At 45.9% G+C, this 20,514-nt stretch overlaps 1 protein-coding gene across 1 annotated transcript in view; it reads left to right on the forward strand.

Moving 5' to 3' along the window:
* Positions 1-7,139: 7,139 nt before the first annotated feature.
* URAD (ureidoimidazoline (2-oxo-4-hydroxy-4-carboxy-5-) decarboxylase) overlaps positions 7,140-20,514 on the forward strand; it is a 47,558-nt gene continuing 34,183 nt past the window's right edge. The window contains exon 1 of the mRNA XM_040340475.1: positions 7,140-7,375. Coding sequence (XP_040196409.1) covers positions 7,201-7,375 — 175 coding nt within the window. The 5' untranslated portion in view covers positions 7,140-7,200. The remainder of the gene's footprint in view (positions 7,376-20,514) is intronic.

Here is a 20,514-nt window from a genome sequence, read left to right on the forward strand (position 1 = left end):
AGTGAAGGAAAAGCAACAATTTGTTCCTGGCTAGAGAAGAATAAAGAGAACCTGTTTCGTTATTTCACATGTCTAAAGCACAGGCTTGCTTTAAGACACTGTTTGGGAAACACTGCTTCACACAATTCTTGTCATGCACTGCTATAAACTACTGTGTATTGCACTTAAAGTAATAATAAGCTAAAAGAAAGTGTGCTTCACAGCTCACAGGAATTTTGTACACGTTACTGCATTTTGCAATAAATATAATGCATATATTAAATCTGCATGGTCTCTTTTTTACATTCTGCTTGTGTGGAAATCTCCCCTGCTAGATACAAAATCCATAATTTTCACAATATACAAAAAAAATATATTTTTTTAACTATTAACAGCAAATAGTTCATCGCAAAAAAATGTGCAATGCCAAAAGCCAAAACATATATATAAACAGTCATTCATACACTTCTTTCCATACTTTTTTCCATACTTCCTGCTGAGATTTAAACTGTGTATAGCTGGCCTAAATCAAAAACTGTCCATGTTTATCTTCCACCAACATGGGTTCTGTTGCACCACGTGTGTCACCAGCCTCCACCACTAAATTAAACAATTGTTCTATATACTGCTATTATGCTGCGTAATTATTTATTAATTAATACAATTTGATCTCAGTTATAGTAGGCTGTTATTTAAATATTTAATTTATTTCATATTTGGACTCTTAAAAATGGCTCCTACCGTGTTTCCCCGAAAATAAGACACCGTCTTATATTTATTTTTCCTCCAGAAATCACACTATGGCTTATTTTCGGGGAAGTCTTATTTTTTTTCACGGCAAGTATGAATGAATGAATGAAAACTTATATAGCGCAGCACATGCGAACTTAATCGCCTCTGGGCGCTTGTTGTTCCTGTCTCCTTTGGTATCAAAAGAGATGAGTCTTGATCTTTCTCCTGAACGTCCTGAAAGTATGGTACAACAGTATGGTACAACAATCTACATTTATTCAATTATCCCCTGGTGTTTGTGTGGGGTGAGAGACTGTTGCTGGTCAGTGCTGGGGAGAAGCTTTACTTCTTCCCCTGAGTACAGAGCGTCCTTCTCCTCACTTCACTGAGGAGACTTTTTACTTTCACTTTCACCTGACAGGGGGAGCCGACCTTACCGTATTTATGGGGCTGCCGACACCTCTCCGGTCACTTAGAGATACCGTGGAGCAGATAAGAAGGGCTGCACGACTTCTTTACAGCTCCTGAGCTCCGCACCAGTACAGTACGCCTATCACGTCTTGTTTTCCCGCCCGCGCCGCTACGCATACGACACGCCATCGCTACATCTTATTTTCGGGGATTCGGCACGCCATCGCTACGTCTTATTTTCGGGGGATGCCTTATATTTCGATCTTGCGTCGAAATCCCGCTACGACTTATTTTCGGAGTACGTCTTATTTTCGGGGAAACACGGTATATTTGCACTATGCTTTATGGAGCGGTTGGTCTCCTATAAAATGGCACCTATTCTTATATTGAGGTTATAGAGTACTTGACTATGGAAATGGCCACCACTCAGTGTTATGGATATCAATATGGCGCCTGTTCTTTCCCTGTCTATACTGGCCAATTAGGGGCAATTAGCAGGCTATGTAGGGTACAAAGTTGGATACGTCAGCATGCTAGACTCCCCCGAAGAAGTCACCTTGCACGAAACACGTTGGGACAGGGCTTCACTCTGACGTCATGCCGTCGCTTTCGGTCTTTGGATTTACTGCCATCTTGGAGACATTGGAGGATTAGTGGAGTTGTGTAATTAGTTTCTTCACATATGCACTGTTTGCTGCTTCCTTTTGCATCTTAGGAGTTGGTGAGTGTTTAGTGGTGGGGGCTGGTGACACATGTGGTGCAACAAAATCCATGTTGGTGAATTAATAGAGACACAGTTCTTGACTAATAAAATGGACTTTATTTTAAGCATACAGCTGTAAATGCAAATGCTTTGTAATGCACTTATTATATTTCTTTGTTCACTTCATTGTTACACAGGTGTTTACATACACTGGAAAAGTGTACGAATGACAGTTTACATATACATTTTTATTTTTGCTTTTGGCGCTACAAATTTTTTATGATGCTGTTAGGAGGTTTTGTATATTGACCTTTGCTGCTAGCTGCCACTGATCGTCTAGCGCTGACTTTTTTCTATATCAAAGAATTAATCACGATTTACATTTTAAAAGGATGAGCACACAGTGTAGCACATCACATGACACAAGTACAGAGATTTTCTTTACCAGATGCAATGAATGATGGTTAGTTTTTTCTATAGGAACAGGCTTCAGGAACTGAAGTTCAGGATATAACCTACAAACCAAATCTATGGAACTTTCCTATCAGTCCTGCATTGTAATTTCTTTCACTTAACATCTTTATCCAGGTTACAGGTTAATTTTATCGCAGAACGCTGAATCATTTGAATGGGCTGCCCAACACATCACAATGGACCAAAGATCATGCATGCAGAATTTTTGAAAGTGCAGTGCACCGTGACACAATCAGTGCCTTGCTGCATGCATTGCAATAATGCACAATGCACACAGTGACACACCACAATAGTGTGAACAGACCCTAATTGAAAGATCCTTATTGAAAGGGTCTAATTATTTAGGTATTAATGACGCCCAATCTGGTCTGCCTTTAAACATTTTGGTGTGAGAGATAGAGATGGGGGTGAGAGAGAGGGTGGGGGGTGAGAGAGAGAGAAGTGGCGAGGGGGTGTGAGAGAGAGAGAGGGGGTAAGGGATTGAGAGAGAGGGGGTGAGAGAGAGAGAGATAGGGGTAGAGAGAGAGGGGGTAAGGGATTGAAAGAGAGGGGGTGAGAGAGGAGAGTTGAGAGGGTGGTGGGATGTCGGTACCCACAGTGGTGGAGCACTTACTGTAGAGTGCAGCGCTCAGTCAGTGAGCCGTTGTAGGTAGTGAGCAGTGTCCCCCAGCTCAGGCATAGCAGAGGCTTTCCCCGCCACATAGTCCCAAGACAGGCAGAAATAAAAAGACAGGCGGGGGAGCGGAGCCCAGACTGGAAAGACAGTGTGATCAGATCCAGCCCAGAGAGGAAGGGACATGAGCAGAGCTATCCACAGACACAGCATAGGACAATGGGCATGCTCCCTCTTCTTAATGTGACCCCTTACCTTTGGCGGAGCTGTGCACTCTGAGCATGTACACTGTCCCCAGCCATACATACAGACCACCCCCATCCTATGTCAGCCCGCTCCTCCTCACCTTTATCTTTTCTGTATGAAGTAGGAAGGAGTGAAGTCCAGGACAGGAGCCTCTCATGGGGCCCCCTACTGGCCTTGGGCAGTGCCCAAGTGGTCAGTCCGATATCTGTACACTGAGTGCTATTTCATGTATATAAGACTGATATCTGTACACTGAGTGTCACTCTGTGTATATAGAAATCAGGTTTATTAGATATAGGGTAGGAAATAGCACCTGGTTGATGGGCACTGGGCAGGAACACTCAGCCTGGCTGGTATAGATTAAACCAGAGTGACACACTAAAGTGCTGGGCTGGCGATTACACTGAACTTCTGCACACAAGGCAGGTTCCTAGCTTCAAGATGCCTCCGGTCTGCAGTACAGCTCTAAAGTTCAGCACCCATGGCGTGGATGTGGACTGTGGCCCTGCCTGACAGGGATGCCATGATTCACTGCCTCCTCCAGGCTTGAACCTCCTCTTTTGTGCATAATAATCTGTCAGCACCTCCAGGGGCGAACTAAACCTCTCATGGGGCCCTCTACTGACCCAGGGCCCTCGGGCATTGCCCAGGTCAGTCTGCACCTGGTATGTACATAAATGAGCAAGTAAAGAATAAAATTCAAGAAGGTCAATCACAATTCACTAGACAATATGACCACTAGGTTATAGCTGCTTAAATGAAATTATATGCAGCTAAATTAGAGTAAAACTGGTAATACACAAAATCAGCAATAAGCAATGGCATAGGCAACAGTAACATCAATAGTGATTAACGCTACAATAACTTCTCTGTAACCAATAATCTATAGCTTCTCTAGAGTGCACTCTAAATGGATGGCTATGATGAAATGTAAGGCTCCCTAAAGTGATACCTCTTACTATGGGCAATAGACAAAGTTCTTGTGAAGCAGCCAGGGCTCAAGTCCTGCGGGAACGCGTGGGAATGGAGTTCCTGCACTTTTTTCACAGCAGGAACTCAGTTCCCTTTTGCAGGACTAGAGCAGCCGAGAGCAGCCGAGCCAATCCTTCACTAAGCGGCGATGCCCAGCTCGAGTCATTGTCAGGGGCAGGCGAACCTTAGTAATCCTTTATGTTACTGGCTGCTTCCTGTATATGGATTCATCAGGTAGTGTGCGGGTATTCCGTCACTTCCTCGATGCCGCAATGTCTCCTGGGAGCTTTTGTCATTGTTCCCAGGAGACATTGCGGAGGTCTGCCGCGAGTTATCGTGGGATTTAGAAAAAAACATGCGGTTTAGTAATTATGCATATGAGCGTATCATTTTTCTTTTTTTTTGGTGGGGGAGTGGATCTTGGGTGGGAGTTCCCACACTTTTTTCCCCAGGACTTGACCCCTGGAAGCAGCTTAATAGGTGAGCAGTCCTTAGCACTAGTTCTTCGGCCAACTAGCGATGAGGCTCAGTCTTTAAGGTGGTGCATATAAGTATAGTCCCAGTATAAGTCTGCATGCAGTGAATAAGGCTGTTAGATGGCCTGTCCCAAGCAGCGACAGGTTAATGGCAGCAATGGCCTCTCACCAGTTCCAGCGAAACAACAGCTTCAGTCCCACTGTTCAGGTGTCAGTTCACTTCTGGATCTGCCTGGAATGACAGCGTTCCAGTTTCTATCTCAGGCCACAGGCTTGTAGCACATTTAGATGTGAACACTTCGGTCCCCTCACAGCAAGAGGAAGTCACTTGTTATTCAGCCCAGGAAAATACACCTCTCCTTGCAAATTGTAAGGTGTATTTTCCTGGGCTTAATAACAAGTGACTTCCTCTTGCTGTGAGGGGACCGGAGTGTTCACATCTAAATGTGCTACAAGCCTGTGGCCTGAGATAGAAACTGGAACGCTGTCATTCCAGGCAGATCCAGAAGTGAACTGACACCTGGGCAGGCAGGGGAGTTGCAGGTCTTCTCTCCCCCGTGCTCAGTGCTGTCTCCCCCCGTGCTGTTGTCTTCCCCCGTGCTGTTTTTCCCCCGTCCGTGCAGCTCTCTCACCTCCCCCTGTCCGTCAGTGCAGTTCTCTCTTCTCCCCCCCCTCCGTCCGTCCGTGCCGTTCTCTCTCCTCCCCCCCGTCCGTCCGTGACGTTCTCTCTCCTCCCCTTCCCCCGTCCGTCCGTGCCGTTCTCTCTCCTCCCCTTCCCCCGTCTGTCCGTGCCGTTCTCTCTCCTCTCCTTCCCCCGTCCGTCCGTGCCGTTCTCTCTCCTCCCCCCCCGTCCGTGCAGTTCTCTCTCCACCCCCCCCCCCCGTCCGTGCAGTTCTCTTTCCTCCCCCTGTCCGTCTGTGCAGTTCTCTCTCCCCCCCCCCGTCCGTGCCGCTCTCCCCCCTCAATCTGTCAGGGGGGAGAGCGGAGGTAGGAGCCGCTAAGCCCGACCTTTTCCGGATGAACAGAGTCCCCCCCCCCCCTAAAACAAAAAAAAATACTGTAAAAAAATAAATAAAAAAAAAATTGTAAAAAAAAATTGTAAAAAAAAAACTATCGGTAATCGGTATCGGCGAGTACTTGGAAAAATGTATCGGTACTTGTACTCGGTCTCAAAAAAGTGGTATCGGGACAACCCTAATCATGATGACTAGTGACCTAAAACATTGAACATGCTTTTGTAGGACTTAAAAAAGCAATACAAGAACAACAGTTCAAATACGTGTCACATATAGCTATTCCTGGTGCAAGGATTTTTGACAGCCTAGGTGAAACCTCATTTTGCCACCCCCCTTGGCTCCACCCCTGACTCCACTCTTTTTGCCCTGCCCATGTATACATCCACCCTTTTAATGAAACGCCCATCAAATGCAGCCTCACCAGTGCCCATCAATGCAGCCTCACAAGTGCCCATCGATGCAGCCTACCAGTGCCCATCAATGCAGCCTACCAGCGCCCATCAAATGCCACTTCACCAGCGCCCATTAAATGCAGCCTCACCAGCGGCCATCAAATACAGCCTCTTCAGTGGCCATTATATGCAGCCTACCAGTGCCCATCAATGAATGTTTGCTTGCTTACATTCATTCGGGAGTCGGGACACAGGCACAGCTCTCCGCTGCACCTCTGACACTATGTGCAAATAGAGCGGTGGCTGCCTGCTGATGCTGAGACTTATGTCGCGTACACATGATCGGTCAAACCGATGAGAACGGTCTGATGGACCGTTTTCATCTGAAAAAACGATAGTGTGTGGGCCCCATCGGTTATTTATCCATAGGTTAAAAAAAAGCCAACTTGTTTTAAATTTAACTGATGGATTCCTAACCGATAGAAAAAAAACGATTGTTTGTGGGCACGTCCATCGTTTAAAAATCCACGCATGCTCAGAATCAAGTCAACACATGCTTGAAAGCATTGAACTTAGTTTTTTTCAGCACGTTGTTGTGTTTTACGTCACCGCGTTTTGACACGATCGTTTTTTTAACCGATGGTGTGTAGGCACGACTGACCATCAGTCAGCTTCATCGGTTAACCAATGAAAACGGTCCATCAGACCGTTCTCATCGGATGGACCGATCGTGTGTACGCGGCATTAGTTGCTTGCTGCAGAGAGAAGGAACACCAGTAGGGCGCCCTAGTGGTAGAAGCGGCCCTGCATAGGGTCAATAATGTCACGAGACTCCCCTTCCCTTTGTACGTTGTATATGTGCATCTGTGGAGTGGTTAATCTCCCATCCACAGCTCATTGGCCCAGCAATGACAGCTAAGTTCATCCCTACTCAAGAGTGCCCACTTAACTGTTTTTCTGACATTGGGTTGGAGGAGAGCCTGCAGTTCATTTCATTTTTTTTATTTAATCAACACTTTTTTAGTGGATGCGAGTCTTCACTCACATGGGAAGGACTTCAGTCTAAGGTCACAGACCTTGCGGTTCAGTAATCAGTTAAAAGTGAACTTATTAACTAAATTTGTAAACCTGTCTCTACTTTTTGTACTCGCATATCTGTTTTCTCTGTTGGTGCTGGACTACCAGAATGGATATACAAGCTGTAAACGGCATGAGCTACGAGGAGTTTTTGGATGTATTTGGGAACATCATAGAGAAGTGTCCACTTATAACTGCAGCTGTGTGGTCTAGTCGTCCATTTTCCAGCGTTAATGAGATGGAAAAGTGTGTTTATGAGTTTATTAACTCCCTACCTTCATCTGGTAAGATTATGCTCTTTATTTTGCTATATTTGGGAATAATCATTACTAGAGCAAGGGTTATATTATTGATATCTGTGGTCCACATAACTTTGGTATCACTGTTCTGACTGGATAACAGTGCTGAATAATTCACCAAGGACCATGAGTACTATAAAGCACACATGGGCCCAATGGTAAAATTGGCACCAATTGCACAAACTGGAAACACTCGTACTTAAAACCAAAAGTCACAAAGTTTACTGTAGACAGAATTTTCTCCTGCCAGGAGGCAGTGCAGAGGCGAGGCAGCTAAAATCTCTGGATTTTCACATCAAAAGCATGTCGGTTTTGGACATATCAGGGACAGATGTAAAAAAAACACAAATTTTTACATACTGTCCCTGATTTTACTGAGCCTGGCAACCCTGATGGGGCCCCCTAGTGGCATGGGGCCCTCGGGCAGTGCCCGAGTGACTCAATGGTCAGTCCGCCCCTGGCTAGTATGCTTATTATGAATTACTTACCCTAGAACGAAGCCCCCGCAGCTGTCCTCGTCTCCCCCTTCGGCCGGCGACATCTATCCTGGAGGTTACTTCTGGGTTTAGCGGCTCTGGCGCTGTGATTGGCCGGAGCCGCAATGACGTCACTCCTGACCATGCGTGCAGGAGTCGCTGGAAACGATACAGTACAACTGAAGCATGGAACATTAAGTGTAAATACAGGAATATCTCCTAAACCGTACAGGTTTAGGAATATCCAGTGCAGCTACAGGTAAGCCTAATTATAGGCTTGCCTGTAGTTTAAAGTGGTTGTAAAAGGTTTACAACCACTTTAAATCAAATTGCTAATTGCATATTGCACTTGTTTGTAGCCTAAATACTGAAAATTGCACTTAAAACTGTAATTTTGTAACTTTTGGCAATGCCAGTAAAAACTTGGCTGTGCCAGGAATTTGGGGTGTCTTCTCAGTAAATTTCAATCTGGTAGGTTAGCAACACTGCAATAGACCCCCCGCCAGCAACAACAATAGATCCCCAGAAACAATCGACCTTCCCAGCAACAATAGATCCCCAGAAACAATAGACCTTACCAGCAACAAATTACAACCCCATCTACAATAGATTCACCCCAGCTATAATAGACCCTCCACCAGCAACAACAAATCTCCCAGCAGCCAGAATCAATAGACCATCCAGCAGCCAGCAACTATAGAACCCTCCCTTAACAGTCGATCTCTCCCATTAACTATAGATCCCCCACCAGCAACAATAGACCTCCCCAGCAACAATTGATCCCCCTTCAACAAAAGATCCCCCAGAAACAATAGATCTCCCAGCAGCCAGCAATAATTGACCCCCCCCCCCATCACACCCTTAGCACCCCTTGCCATTACATACATTACAGACCAGTTAGCCTAACATCAATGGTATGCAAGCTCTTGGAGGGGATGATAAGGGACTACATACAAGATTTTAGTAATGAAAACGGTATCATTAGCAAATCACACATGGATTTATGAAGAATCGTTCTTCATCATTATTGTGCATGGAGGGTCCCCTTAGTCTGCCTGTAAATTGGCACATCTGATGATGTGTTTTACAGTGCCGCAGCAAAATTACATTTCTAAAGGAAAACATTTTATTTAAAATTGCTCGCTATATAATATATATCTCTCTCTCTCTCTCTCTCTCTCTCTCTATATATATATAGATATATATATATATATAGATATATATACTAAACTGCCTGCACACCACTAACTAACCTGCCTCTAGCTAACTTCTCTCATTCATAACACTATATACGGCCGCTGTGTAAGCAGCCTTATATAGTGTGGGGCGTGGACTTAGCCCCCTGAGCCATGATTGGCCAAAGGTACCCTGTCTTTGGCCAATTCTGGCTCTCGCAGCAGAGCACGCTGTGATTGGCTAGAGAAAGCAGGTCAGGTGCGTGCTTTGGCCAATCATCAGGCGTCAATACACTGCGATATCGCAGTGCACTATGGGGCGTTCCGCGGCACTCGAATTTGCCGCGAACACCCCATATTGTTAGCTATTTGGCGAGCAAGTTAACACCTGATGTTTGAGTGGATCTTACATTTTACTCGAACATCGGGCTCATCCCTACCCTGATCTAAGGTTTCTTTAGGGACCCTGATGTAAGGGGGCTTTAGGGGCTCTGATATAAGGGGGCTCTGGGGACCCTGATGTAAGGGGGGAACTTTAGGGATCCTAATATAAGGGGGACTCTGATGTAAGGGGGAACTTTGGGGTTCTTGATTTAAGGATAGGGGACTCTTGGGACCCTGATGTAAAGGGGGGAACTTTGAGGACCCTAATGAAATGGGTAAACTCTGATGTAAGGGTGGAACCCGGGGGGGGGGGCAGCAAAATTTCTGATGGATTCCCTGTTCCCCACACCCTGCACCGACATTCCGCATACTGCTGCAGGATTGGATGATTTTAGCTGAAGATGAAGCCGTTTCCTGCAAACTTCAGCCAATCCATAGAAGAAGAGGTATCCAGCCAATGAGGTGCTACGCAAGCCGTGCTGCACACATCACTTCCTACCAGCTCCCCAGTCAATCTGGCAAGGAGGTGAAAAAAAACATACCTGTACTGTTTGGGGGGGTGCAAGTAGCTGTTGTTGCCTAGGGCGCAAAATAGTCTAGCAATGGCCCTGTATAAACAATAACATTTATAATTAAAATTGGCCTACTCCAATAAGAGGGACATATACTCAAAACATTCTGACCAGATACCCTCGAACTTCCTCATTGAGTTTCTTATCCTTATTTTTTTTTTGCAAAGTTTGTTTGAAAGGGTATAGCAGTGTGCAGAGGGTCCATCCAATATTTTTAGCGTTTGCATGTGATTACACCCCTTTAGCACCTGGTAGATTATATGCATGTACAAGCTATGCGATCTGAGCACAGGTACATCTTGTTTCTGATTTGGAACAAAGTCTCGCTTTCCTCCTCATTTTTCCCTCATTTTGGTCTGATCTATAAAGTTGTATATAAAATACATTTTGTATCTTTCAAAACGTTTTTCCCAGGGCCAAACCTTTCATCCAGTTTCTAAATTGCTAAATGTTTAAATTTCAAAACCAGTATAAAGTAATAATAGTGGTAAAAAAGCACTTGCATACTTTTGCTAATAGGTGTCCCTCGTTCCCATCTCAAAAAGTTGGGAGGTATGTATGTCTGCGCCTCCGAGTGTAGCCAGCCATAAAACACACGTGTGACCTATATCTGTAATACACCAAGGTGAACACAAGATGTCACTATTACCTCATTTTATGAAGTGTAGAAATCCTCAGTTTTAGCTAACTTTGTAAATTCTTGTAACTTTGTGGTGGCTAGATTAATATTTTGTGAGCAGCTGTTTTAAAATTTGGGGATTTACAAAGTTCAGATCTCTTTGTCTGTTGTTCTTTTAAACTTTACTAGTATTTTTTGATATAGGGCCAGATTCAGGTAGGAGATACGACAGCATATCTCCAGATACGCCGTCGTATCTCTGAGTGTGAGGCGTCGTATCTTGGCGCCTGATTAAAGGAATAGATACGCCAGAATTTGTTTAAGCTACGACCAGCAAAAGTCTCCTACGCCGTCGTATCTTAACTGCATATTTACGCTGGCCGCTAGGGGTGTGTACGCTGATTTACGCCTAGAATATGTAAATCAGCTAGATACGCCTATTCATGAACGTACGCCCGGCCGTCGCAGTACAGATACGACGTTTACGTAAGGCTTTTTCCTGCGTAAAGTTACCCCTGCTATACGAGGCGAAGCCAATGTTAAGTATGGACGTCGGGCCAGTGTCGAATTTTTTGTCGGTTACATCGTTTGCGTAAGTCGTTCGCGAATAGGGCTGGGCGTAATTTACGTTCACGTCGAAAGCATTGGCTTTTTGCGGGTTATTTTGGAGCATGCGCACTGGGATACTATCACGGACGGCGCATGCGCCGTTCGGAAAAGGCGTCATTTACGTGGGGTCACAATAAATTTACATAAAACACGCCCACATCTTCCACATTTGAATTAGGCGGGCTTACGCCGGCCTATTTACGCTACGCCGCCGTAACTTACGGAGCAAGTGCTTTGTGAATACTGCACTTGCCTGTCAAAGTTGCGGAGGCGTAGCGTAAATAGGATACGCTACGCCCGCACACAAATACACGCTCCCTACCTGAATCTACCCCATAGACTCCAAGCATAAGTGTGTGCAGCCTATTACATTATGGTGTGCACCTTAAATTTATTAAAACATTGACAAGGTTAGTAGGGCAGTGGGTGGTGCCAGCAGAGCAGTGGACTTTTCTGTAGGGCAGCGGTTGATGTCAGTAAGGCAGTGGACGTTGTCAGTAGTTTTTTATTCCTATTATTTTATTATTTAAAACATTTTTTAGCAGCCCCATCTGGGGACTTTGTTGAAATATCAGCAAAGAAAATCTGCACTGCACGGGGTAATCACCAGGAGCGGCCCATCCATTAATGGGTGCCCGGGTGCCGCCCCCCCTTTCCTCGCCACCCACTATATGCATAATGGATAGATTCATACATAGCAAGAATCTATCCACTGCCGCCGCGGCCGACCCATCTCATGTGTCTGGCCCCTTTTGGGGCACCGGGCACATGAATTACAGGGGCCAGGTTTTTTTTTTTTAAGCACTGATTAAAACCATAGGCTCTAATAGGCTTCAAAATAGCATGGGCTTGGGACACAGAGCATTACATCTGGGGCCCACCCAGGTGTGTTGCAACACTGATCCTCCTCCCGGCCAATCGGGAAGCAGGTATGAAACCTGTTTACCGATTGGCCAAAACATCTGGCGATCCCTATTGGACACCTAGCGCCGGGAGGAGGAGAGAGGAGACACCGCGGCTTTCCCTGAGCCAACCACGCTCTCAGATCAGATGTCCACATGTATGACATAATTAAAGTGTAACCCCAGCCAAACTTTTATTTCATGTTGTAGTTTTATAGCCAGATTCACAAAGAGTTACGCCGGCGTAACAGTAGATACGCCGACGTAACTCGGAATCTAAGCCGTCGTAAGTTTAAGTGTATTCTCAAACTGAGATACACTTAAACCTAGCTAAGATACGACAGCCTGCGCCGTCGTATCTTAGGGTGCAATTTTTCCGCTGGCCGCTAGGTGGCGCTTCCGCTGAGTTCGGCGTAGAATATGTAAATGACTAGATATGCCGATTCACAAACATACGTGCGCCCGTCGCAGTAAAAATATGCCGTTTACGTAAGGCGTTTTTCGGCGTAAAGTTAGTCAAACAAATAGCTGGCCTAGTCAATGTTAAGTATGGCCGTCGTTCCCACGTCGAAATTTGAAATTTTTACGTCGTTTGCGTAAGTCGTCCGTGAATGGGGCTGGACGTAATTTACGTTCACGTCGAAACCAATACGTCCTTGCGGCGTACTTTGGAGCAATGCACACTGGGATATATACACGGACGGCGCATGCGCCGTTCGTAAAAAACGTCAATGACGTCGGGTCACTATCCATTTACATAAAACACGCCCCCTCTTCCTCATTTGAATTAGGCGCGCTTACGCCGGCCCCATTTACGTTACGCCGCCGTAACTTAGGAGGCAAGTGCATTTTTGAATACAGCACTTGCCTCTCTGACTTACAGCGGCGTAGCGTAAATACGATACGATACGCCGCCGCAAAGATACACACATGTACCTGAATCTAGCTATTAGTGTGGAAAGGTAATAATGTCGGTCAGATTTTTAAAGCTGTTTTCCAAGTTAGAAAACAGCTTTGTCATTAGTCTATGTGGGTGAATGACATTCAAGGTAGGCCAAACTGCACTGACCCAATGATTGCCTGTAAGGGTGGATATCATTCTAATCCCACTGAATATGGATGGGAGAAAAATGATTGCAGGGGCGTGAAAGGAGGTGGCTACATGTGTGCTAATTCTGTCCATTAGGTGAATCACACTATAAACATATGCAGGTCTAGAGCAGCCATTTACAACCAGGGTGCCCAGACACACTGGGGAGCCTTCATGTTTCTTCGGGGGGCCTTGGCAAAATACCTAAAAATTGCCCAACAAATTGTATACAAGCCAGGGTGTGGGTCACTTGTAATGTTGAGTTTCCGATATGTGAATGATGCTGCATTATGTAAAACTATGATACACACGATCGGAATTTTGCTCAAACTTGTCTTGCATACACACAGTCACACACAAGTTCTCGGAACTTTCGACCGCCAAGAACGCGGTGACGTACAACACTACGACGAGCCGAGAAATTGAAGTTCGATGCTTCCGAGCATGCGTCGAATTGTTTCCGAGCATGCGTCGGAATTTTGCGCCTCGGAATTGCTACAGACGATCGGAAAATTTGAGAATCAGCTCTCGGAAATTCCACCAGCAAAAGTCCGATTGATCATACACACGGTGGGAATTTCCATTCAAAAGCTCACATCGGACTTTTGCTGTCAGAATTTCCGATCGTGTGTACAGGGCATTAGTTTTTTTTTTTTTACATTTTAGAATTGGTGCCTCAAAATTGTGCAGTGTTTTAAAGGGTGCCTTGACTGACAAAAGATTGAGAAATACTGACTGGTCTAGACACAATTAAAGACAGGGAGATGCCTTCCCCCTATTGCCAAAGATATACCAGCCCATATTGTATTATTTTTCATACCAGATGGCCAAGAATTCTAGGAAAAGAGTCAATCGGTGCCACCACCACCACCACTGATGTTATCATCTCCAGGGATGACAAATTCTAGCACTAGGTCCTGAACTTTTTTTTTTTTTTTGCTTACATTTATCAAGCCAGTATAACATTCAGTATGTTAGGCGCTGACTATCCATTAGGTGGCACTGTAGGCTTAGGGAGACACACCTCTAATGCATAATTACACTTTTGTGACATTTTTAAAAGGAAGGTTTTTTTTTTTTGTTTAATCACTTGAGCTCCAGACAGTTTTAGCCCCTTCCTGACCATGCAATTTTTTGCAATACGGCACTTTGTTACTTTAATTGACAATTGCATGGTCGTGCGAAAATGTTTGTCCTTTTTTTTACCACAAATTGAGCTTTTTTTTGGTGGCATTTGATCACCTCTGCGTTTTCTATTTTTTTCTGCTATAAATAAGCAAAAACTGACAATTTTGAAAAAAAAAAAATATATATTTTTTTTTACTTTCTGCTATAAAACATAACCAATATATATTTTTGATTGAATTTCTTCATCAATTTTGGCCAATATGTATTCTGCTACATATTTTTTGGTAAAAAATAATCACACTGGGGTATATTCAAAGAGCAATTGCATCTGCGTAACCATAGTTACGCAGCGCAATTGCTTACCTGCGCCGGCGTTACGAATGCTCCTGATTCAGGAACCTTGTTACGCCGACTGCAGCCTAAGAAATGACTGGCATAAGGCTCCCTTTGCCGTCATATCTTAGGCTGCATTCTTACGCAGGCCGCTAGGTGGCATTCCCGTTGTGGTTAGCGTATAGTATGCAAATTGCATACTAACGCCGATTCACAACCCTATGTGAGCCCTGCGTACGCAGTTTACGTCGTTTGCGTACGTCGGTTTTTTGTGTAAGGCTGCCCCTGCTAATAGCAGGGGCAGCCAATGCTACGTATACCCGTCGTTCCCGCGTTGCAAAATTTGAAATTTACGTCGTTTGCGTAAGTGAATAGTGAATGGCGCTGGACGCCATTCACGTTCACTTTGAAGCAAATGACGTCCTTGCGACGTCATTTACCGCAATGCACGGCGGGAACGCACCTAATTTAAATGATCCACGCCCCCTACGGGATCATTTAAATTGCGCCCACGCAATTTACGGAGCTACTGCTCCGTGAATCAAGGGTAGCGCAGGTAATTTGCGGAGGCTCCGTAAAAACTGCGCAAATCTACCTGAATCTACCCCAATAAGTGTATATTGATTGGTTTGCGCAACAGTTACAGCATCTACAAACTATGGGATATATATAATTTTTGTTTACACTTAATGGTGGCGATCAGCGACTTATAGTGGGACTGCCATATTGCGGTGGAAAAGTCAGACACCTGATACTTTTGACACTTTTTGGGGACTAGTGATACTATTATAGTGGTCGGTGCTAAAAAAATATGCACTTTCACTGTACTAATGACACTGGCTGGGAAGGGGCTAGCATCAGGTGCGATCAAAGATTAAATGTATGCCTAGGTTGTGCTTACTCACTATGGGGAGGTGATTTGACTAGGGGAAGGCAGAGATCTGTGTCCCTGCTTAGTATAAACACAGGATCAAAGCCTTCCACATTGACAGAACGACAATCTGCCTTGTTTACACAGACAGACTGCCGTTCTGCTTGTGTCATGTTACAACCAAAAATGTAGATGTATTTTATTGGGATTTTTTATGTGATAGACCAACACAAAGTGGCACATAATTGTGTAGTGGATTTTTTTTTGAGCAGAGTATATATATTATTTTGGGTTTTTTAATATAAGATGAAACAGGAGGAGCTTTAGAACTCCTCCTAGGTGAACAGAAATAGTGACGGTGTCCTCACACATATATGCAGCATCAGGGAGGTGGGCTTTAGTGCCAGGCTGCTGCATATATGCATCCATTGATGTGTGCTGGCAGCACCCTCACTTGGCACTCTCAGCACAATGACCAAACCCATAGTTTGTGGTTACTGTTTTACAGTCAGGAGCTGGGGAACGGTTCATGATCATGTGATTGCCAATCAGAGATCACATGATCAGGAAGCCTGCTCCTGGCATTGCAGATCAGCTGAAGGGCCGGCAGCAAGCAGTTAAAGCATAATTATACCCAAAAGCAAACATTTATTATATTATAGCTTACCAGTTCAAAGATGAGATGGTTGTATTTGTTTTTTTAGGCTCTCTTTCCTTTATTTTCACCTGGTGATCTGACCAGTAAGTCTGTTGGCTTTCAGCAGAACAAGCTGTCCTGTAGCTGTAGCAATTGGAATGTTGGGACAAACTATTTACCAATGACAGCTTACAATGATCAGCTTTTATGTATTCATGTAAAAACTGCAGTGTGAGCTGGAGTTCAGCTTTAATTTGTTAGTGTATCTAAATATGCTAGTACATCTACACCCCCCCCCCCAACATATTACATTTCTGCCATGGGCGGCCGATCCATAAAGGCGCCTGGGCGCCGCCCTCTTATCAATGCCACCGCCCCTCCTATCCATGCATCTCCGGCCACTTATAGGATGCCGAGCGCATCAATTACAGTGGCGGGGGGGGGGGATTTTTTAAGCACTGATTGGAGCCAGAGGCTCTAATAGGCTTCAAAATAGGGTGGACTCTGGGAACAGAGAATGTGCGCACAGCCCAGCCAGGTGTATTAGAATAGCCAATGAATATTCACTATTCTAACACTGGTCCTCCTCCCAGCCAATCAGGAAGCGGACAATTGCCCCTTCAACCGGTTGACTGATAGGACAGGCGATCCGATTAGATGCCATGGAGGAGGGGAGGAGCTGCACAGCGGAAGCGAGAAGGAGAGGACACAAGAGCCAATTCACGCTCTCCACTGCCAGAATGCCCGGTGCACAGATGCTCGCTGCATAAATGCCGCTGCTCGAATGCCCGCTGCATAAATGCCTGCTGCCTGAATGCTCGCTGCGTAGATGCCCGCTGCCCGAATGCCCGCTGCATGAAGGCTGCTGACCAAATACCCACTGCACGGATGCCCGCTGCCTGAATGCCTGCTGCAAGGATGCCTGCCACCTTGATTGGGTAAGACAGTGAGCCAGCCGCCACTGATTTCTGCTTTTAGGCCCCAGACACACGATAGAATTTATCCGCGAATACGGTCCAGCGGACCGTTTCCGCGGATAAATTCTCTCGTGGATTTCGGCGGATTTTCATGCGATGGAGTGTACACACCATCGCATTGAAATCCGCGCCGAAATCCTCTGGCGATGACGTGTCGCGCCGTCGCCGCGATTATGACGCGGCGACGTGCGCGACGCTGTCATATAAGGAATTCCACGCATGCGTCGAATCATTACGACGCATGCGGGGGATCCCTTCGGACGGATGGATCCGGTGAGTCTATACAGACCAGCGGATCCATCCGTTGGGATGGACTCCAGCAGATGGATATGTTCTGCATGTCAGCGAATATTCGATCTGCTGGAATCCATCCCAGGGGAGATATATCCGCGGAAACAGATCCGCTGGCGTGTACACACCATAGGATCTATCCGCTGAAACCCATTTGCTGGGATTTATCTGCGGATGGATTCTATGGTGTGTACGGGGCCTTAGATTTAACACTGTTTTATTGCAGAGAGATCTGGCTGTCGTAGAAAACAAAACATTTTGGAAGTCAGAAATGAAGGCCTTGTTCACACTGGTGATCTGCGTATTTTTTCTGTCCCCTGACTGCCTACCTACAAATTTACATAGTGGTTAATCTGTCATTTTAACTCAGCATATTACAGCATATTACTTTTTTGGCAGGCATTGCACCCACTGAAGTCAATGGAACTGCCAACAGCTTGGCATGCAATTGCAGTGTAGTGTTGCACTGTAAAAAAAAAACAGACACTCAGTAGGCTGCAGTATTGCCTCCTCTCCTGAAAATATCCACTCAGCTACCTCTGAAAAGCAATCCACTGCAGATGATTTTCCAGAGAGAAGGTAAAACGCTACTGCTATTGTGAACTTAGTCTAACTCAAATCATCAGTCTCCAACTCTAACTATGTTGCGCCATGCTCCCATTTAGTAGGCGCTATGTGTTTAATTTTAGTTGCCTGAGCTGTAGTTTAGTTTAGGAGGATTATGCTAAATTGTTGGCTCTGTTTCAGTTCAGCTGGGTTGCACAAATGTCCCCTTGACGTTGGGTGTCGCTGTTACCACTGGTCAAGGTTGGAAAAACAGCGGGCTGAATGCATTGGCTTTCCCAGAGGTGGCTCAGGGGGCGTGGTCAACCCGCGATGCATTCTGGGGGGGGGGGTACTTAAGGGACAGACATAGTTTTGGCGGGGTCTTCCGATTCTGACCTGATGGCCCTCCTGGCCTCAGGGATGTGTGAGCTGTTACGTAGCCTCGAGGCCGGCTGGTCCGAGACCTCGTAACTGAGAGTAGGCCCGGGAGTTTCTGGGGCCTACTGATAGAGGGACGGTGCTTCGCTACCTTGCCTACGTGAGGAAGCTGAACCAGTGGGATTCAATTGAAGGACGTATCCTGGCAAATTTACCTCACTGTGCTGCCGGCCTGGCTGAAAGATTCTTGGCACCGTGAGTTCTGTACTTTATTGGAACTGTACAAAGTGTGCGAGTGGTTACACGATCTTGTGGCAGAAGATCGTGAGACGGCCTGACAACACTTATCAAGACTGTGGCAGAGACTTTGACGAGCTTCGCACCAGCTGCTAGGCCAGTGAGAGTAGGCCTATCTGGTGGTTGCTGACATCCAGTGTGGAACTGAATTAATCCTCTGGAGCTACCGTATATACTCGAGTATAAGCTAAGTTTTTTAGCACATTTTTTTGTGCTGAAAATGCCCCCCTTGGCTTATACTCGAGTCACCTTTTTGCGCCTAATCTTACGAACTTTGGGGACCCGGTACCGGCCGGCCGTAGGTCCCCTGGACCCCAAACATGGTACACATGTACAGTTCTCCTCTACAAGTGTGCAAAGTTTGCTGTCTGGGGGACCTACGGCCGGGGAGCAACAATTTTTCAAAGCCAGCACCCCTTCTATATACTCCCATGGTCAACGTAAGTCTAGTCATGGACACAGTAAGGCATGGGCACAGTGAGGCATGGACACAGTAAGGCATGGACACAGTGAGGCATGGACACAGTGAGGCATGGGCACAGTGAGGAATGGGCACAGTGAGGCATGGGCACAGTGAGGCATGGACACAGTGAGGCATGCACATGGACACAGTGAGGCAAAGTGAGTCACAGTGAGGCATGCAGATGGACACCCTAGGCTTGTACTCGAGTCGTTTTCCCAGTTTCTTGTCGTAAAAGTAGGTGCCTCGGCTTATATTCAGGTCGACTTATACTCGAGTATATACGTTAATTTGTACCTGTGATCTGCAAAGCAAAGGTACCCGAGTCTTCCCCCATCCCTCTACCCCTCTGTTGGAGAACTTTGTTCAATAAAAACCTTGACAGAGACTCTTTATATACGCCGCGTAAGTGCACAGATGCGCCGTCGTATCTATGCGCCTGATTCCTAATGCTAGATACGCCTGAAATGTGGCTCCATCCAACCGACGTAAGTTTCCTATGCCGTCCGAGCCTGTGCGCATATTTACGCTGGCCGCAAGGGGCGCTTCCATTGATTTACGCGTCAAATATGCAAATGACCGAGATACGCCGATTCACGAACGTACTTGCGCCCGTCGCAGTAGTTTACGTAAGGCGTATGTCCCGCGTAAAGTTATTCCACCTTTAGGAGGCGCATCCCATGCAAAGGTATGGACGACGGAACAGCCGTCGTATTTTACGTTGTTTACGTAAGTCGTACGTGAATGGGGCTGGGCGTAGGTTACGTTCACGTCGTAGGCATTGACTTGTCGTATCTTAGGGAGTAAATTCGACGTGATTGTGAGCATGTGTGCGCATGCGCTGTTCGTTCGGCCCATCATTTGCATGGGGTCAAGCTTCATTTAAATGGATCACGCCCACTTCCTTCCTACTTTGAATTAGGCGGGCTTACGCCGGACAATTTACGATACGCCGGCGCAACGTTGGGAGCGAGTGCTTTGTGAGTACTGTTCTTGCCTCTCAATGTTACGTCGGCGTAGCGCATATGAGATGCGCTACGCCCGCACAAATGTACGCCGCTCTACGTAAATCCGGGCCTTGGTGTTTGGTGCAGACATTTCTGTGAACAACTCTTCAAGGATAACCCCTGAAACGAGCGTATGGAACGGTAAGGTAACGGCAGGCCCAAATCTACACCAGCAGCGCCTTCGGGGGTAGTGCTACAAATACAAAGATCACTTTTAGGTGGGCTGACTCCTTCATTTCCCAATGTTTGTCTTGTATGTAATATCTGAAAGAGTTAAGACACTGCTCTGCCCTCCCAGACTGGTCTGCTGATCACCAAAAACAGCAATTAACCTTTGTGCATTAAGTGGCCTAATATCTGTCTGTCTGTCTG

This window comes from Rana temporaria, chromosome 2 (genome assembly GCF_905171775.1).
Source record: "Rana temporaria chromosome 2, aRanTem1.1, whole genome shotgun sequence".
Classification (NCBI taxonomy): Eukaryota; Metazoa; Chordata; class Amphibia; order Anura; family Ranidae; genus Rana; species Rana temporaria.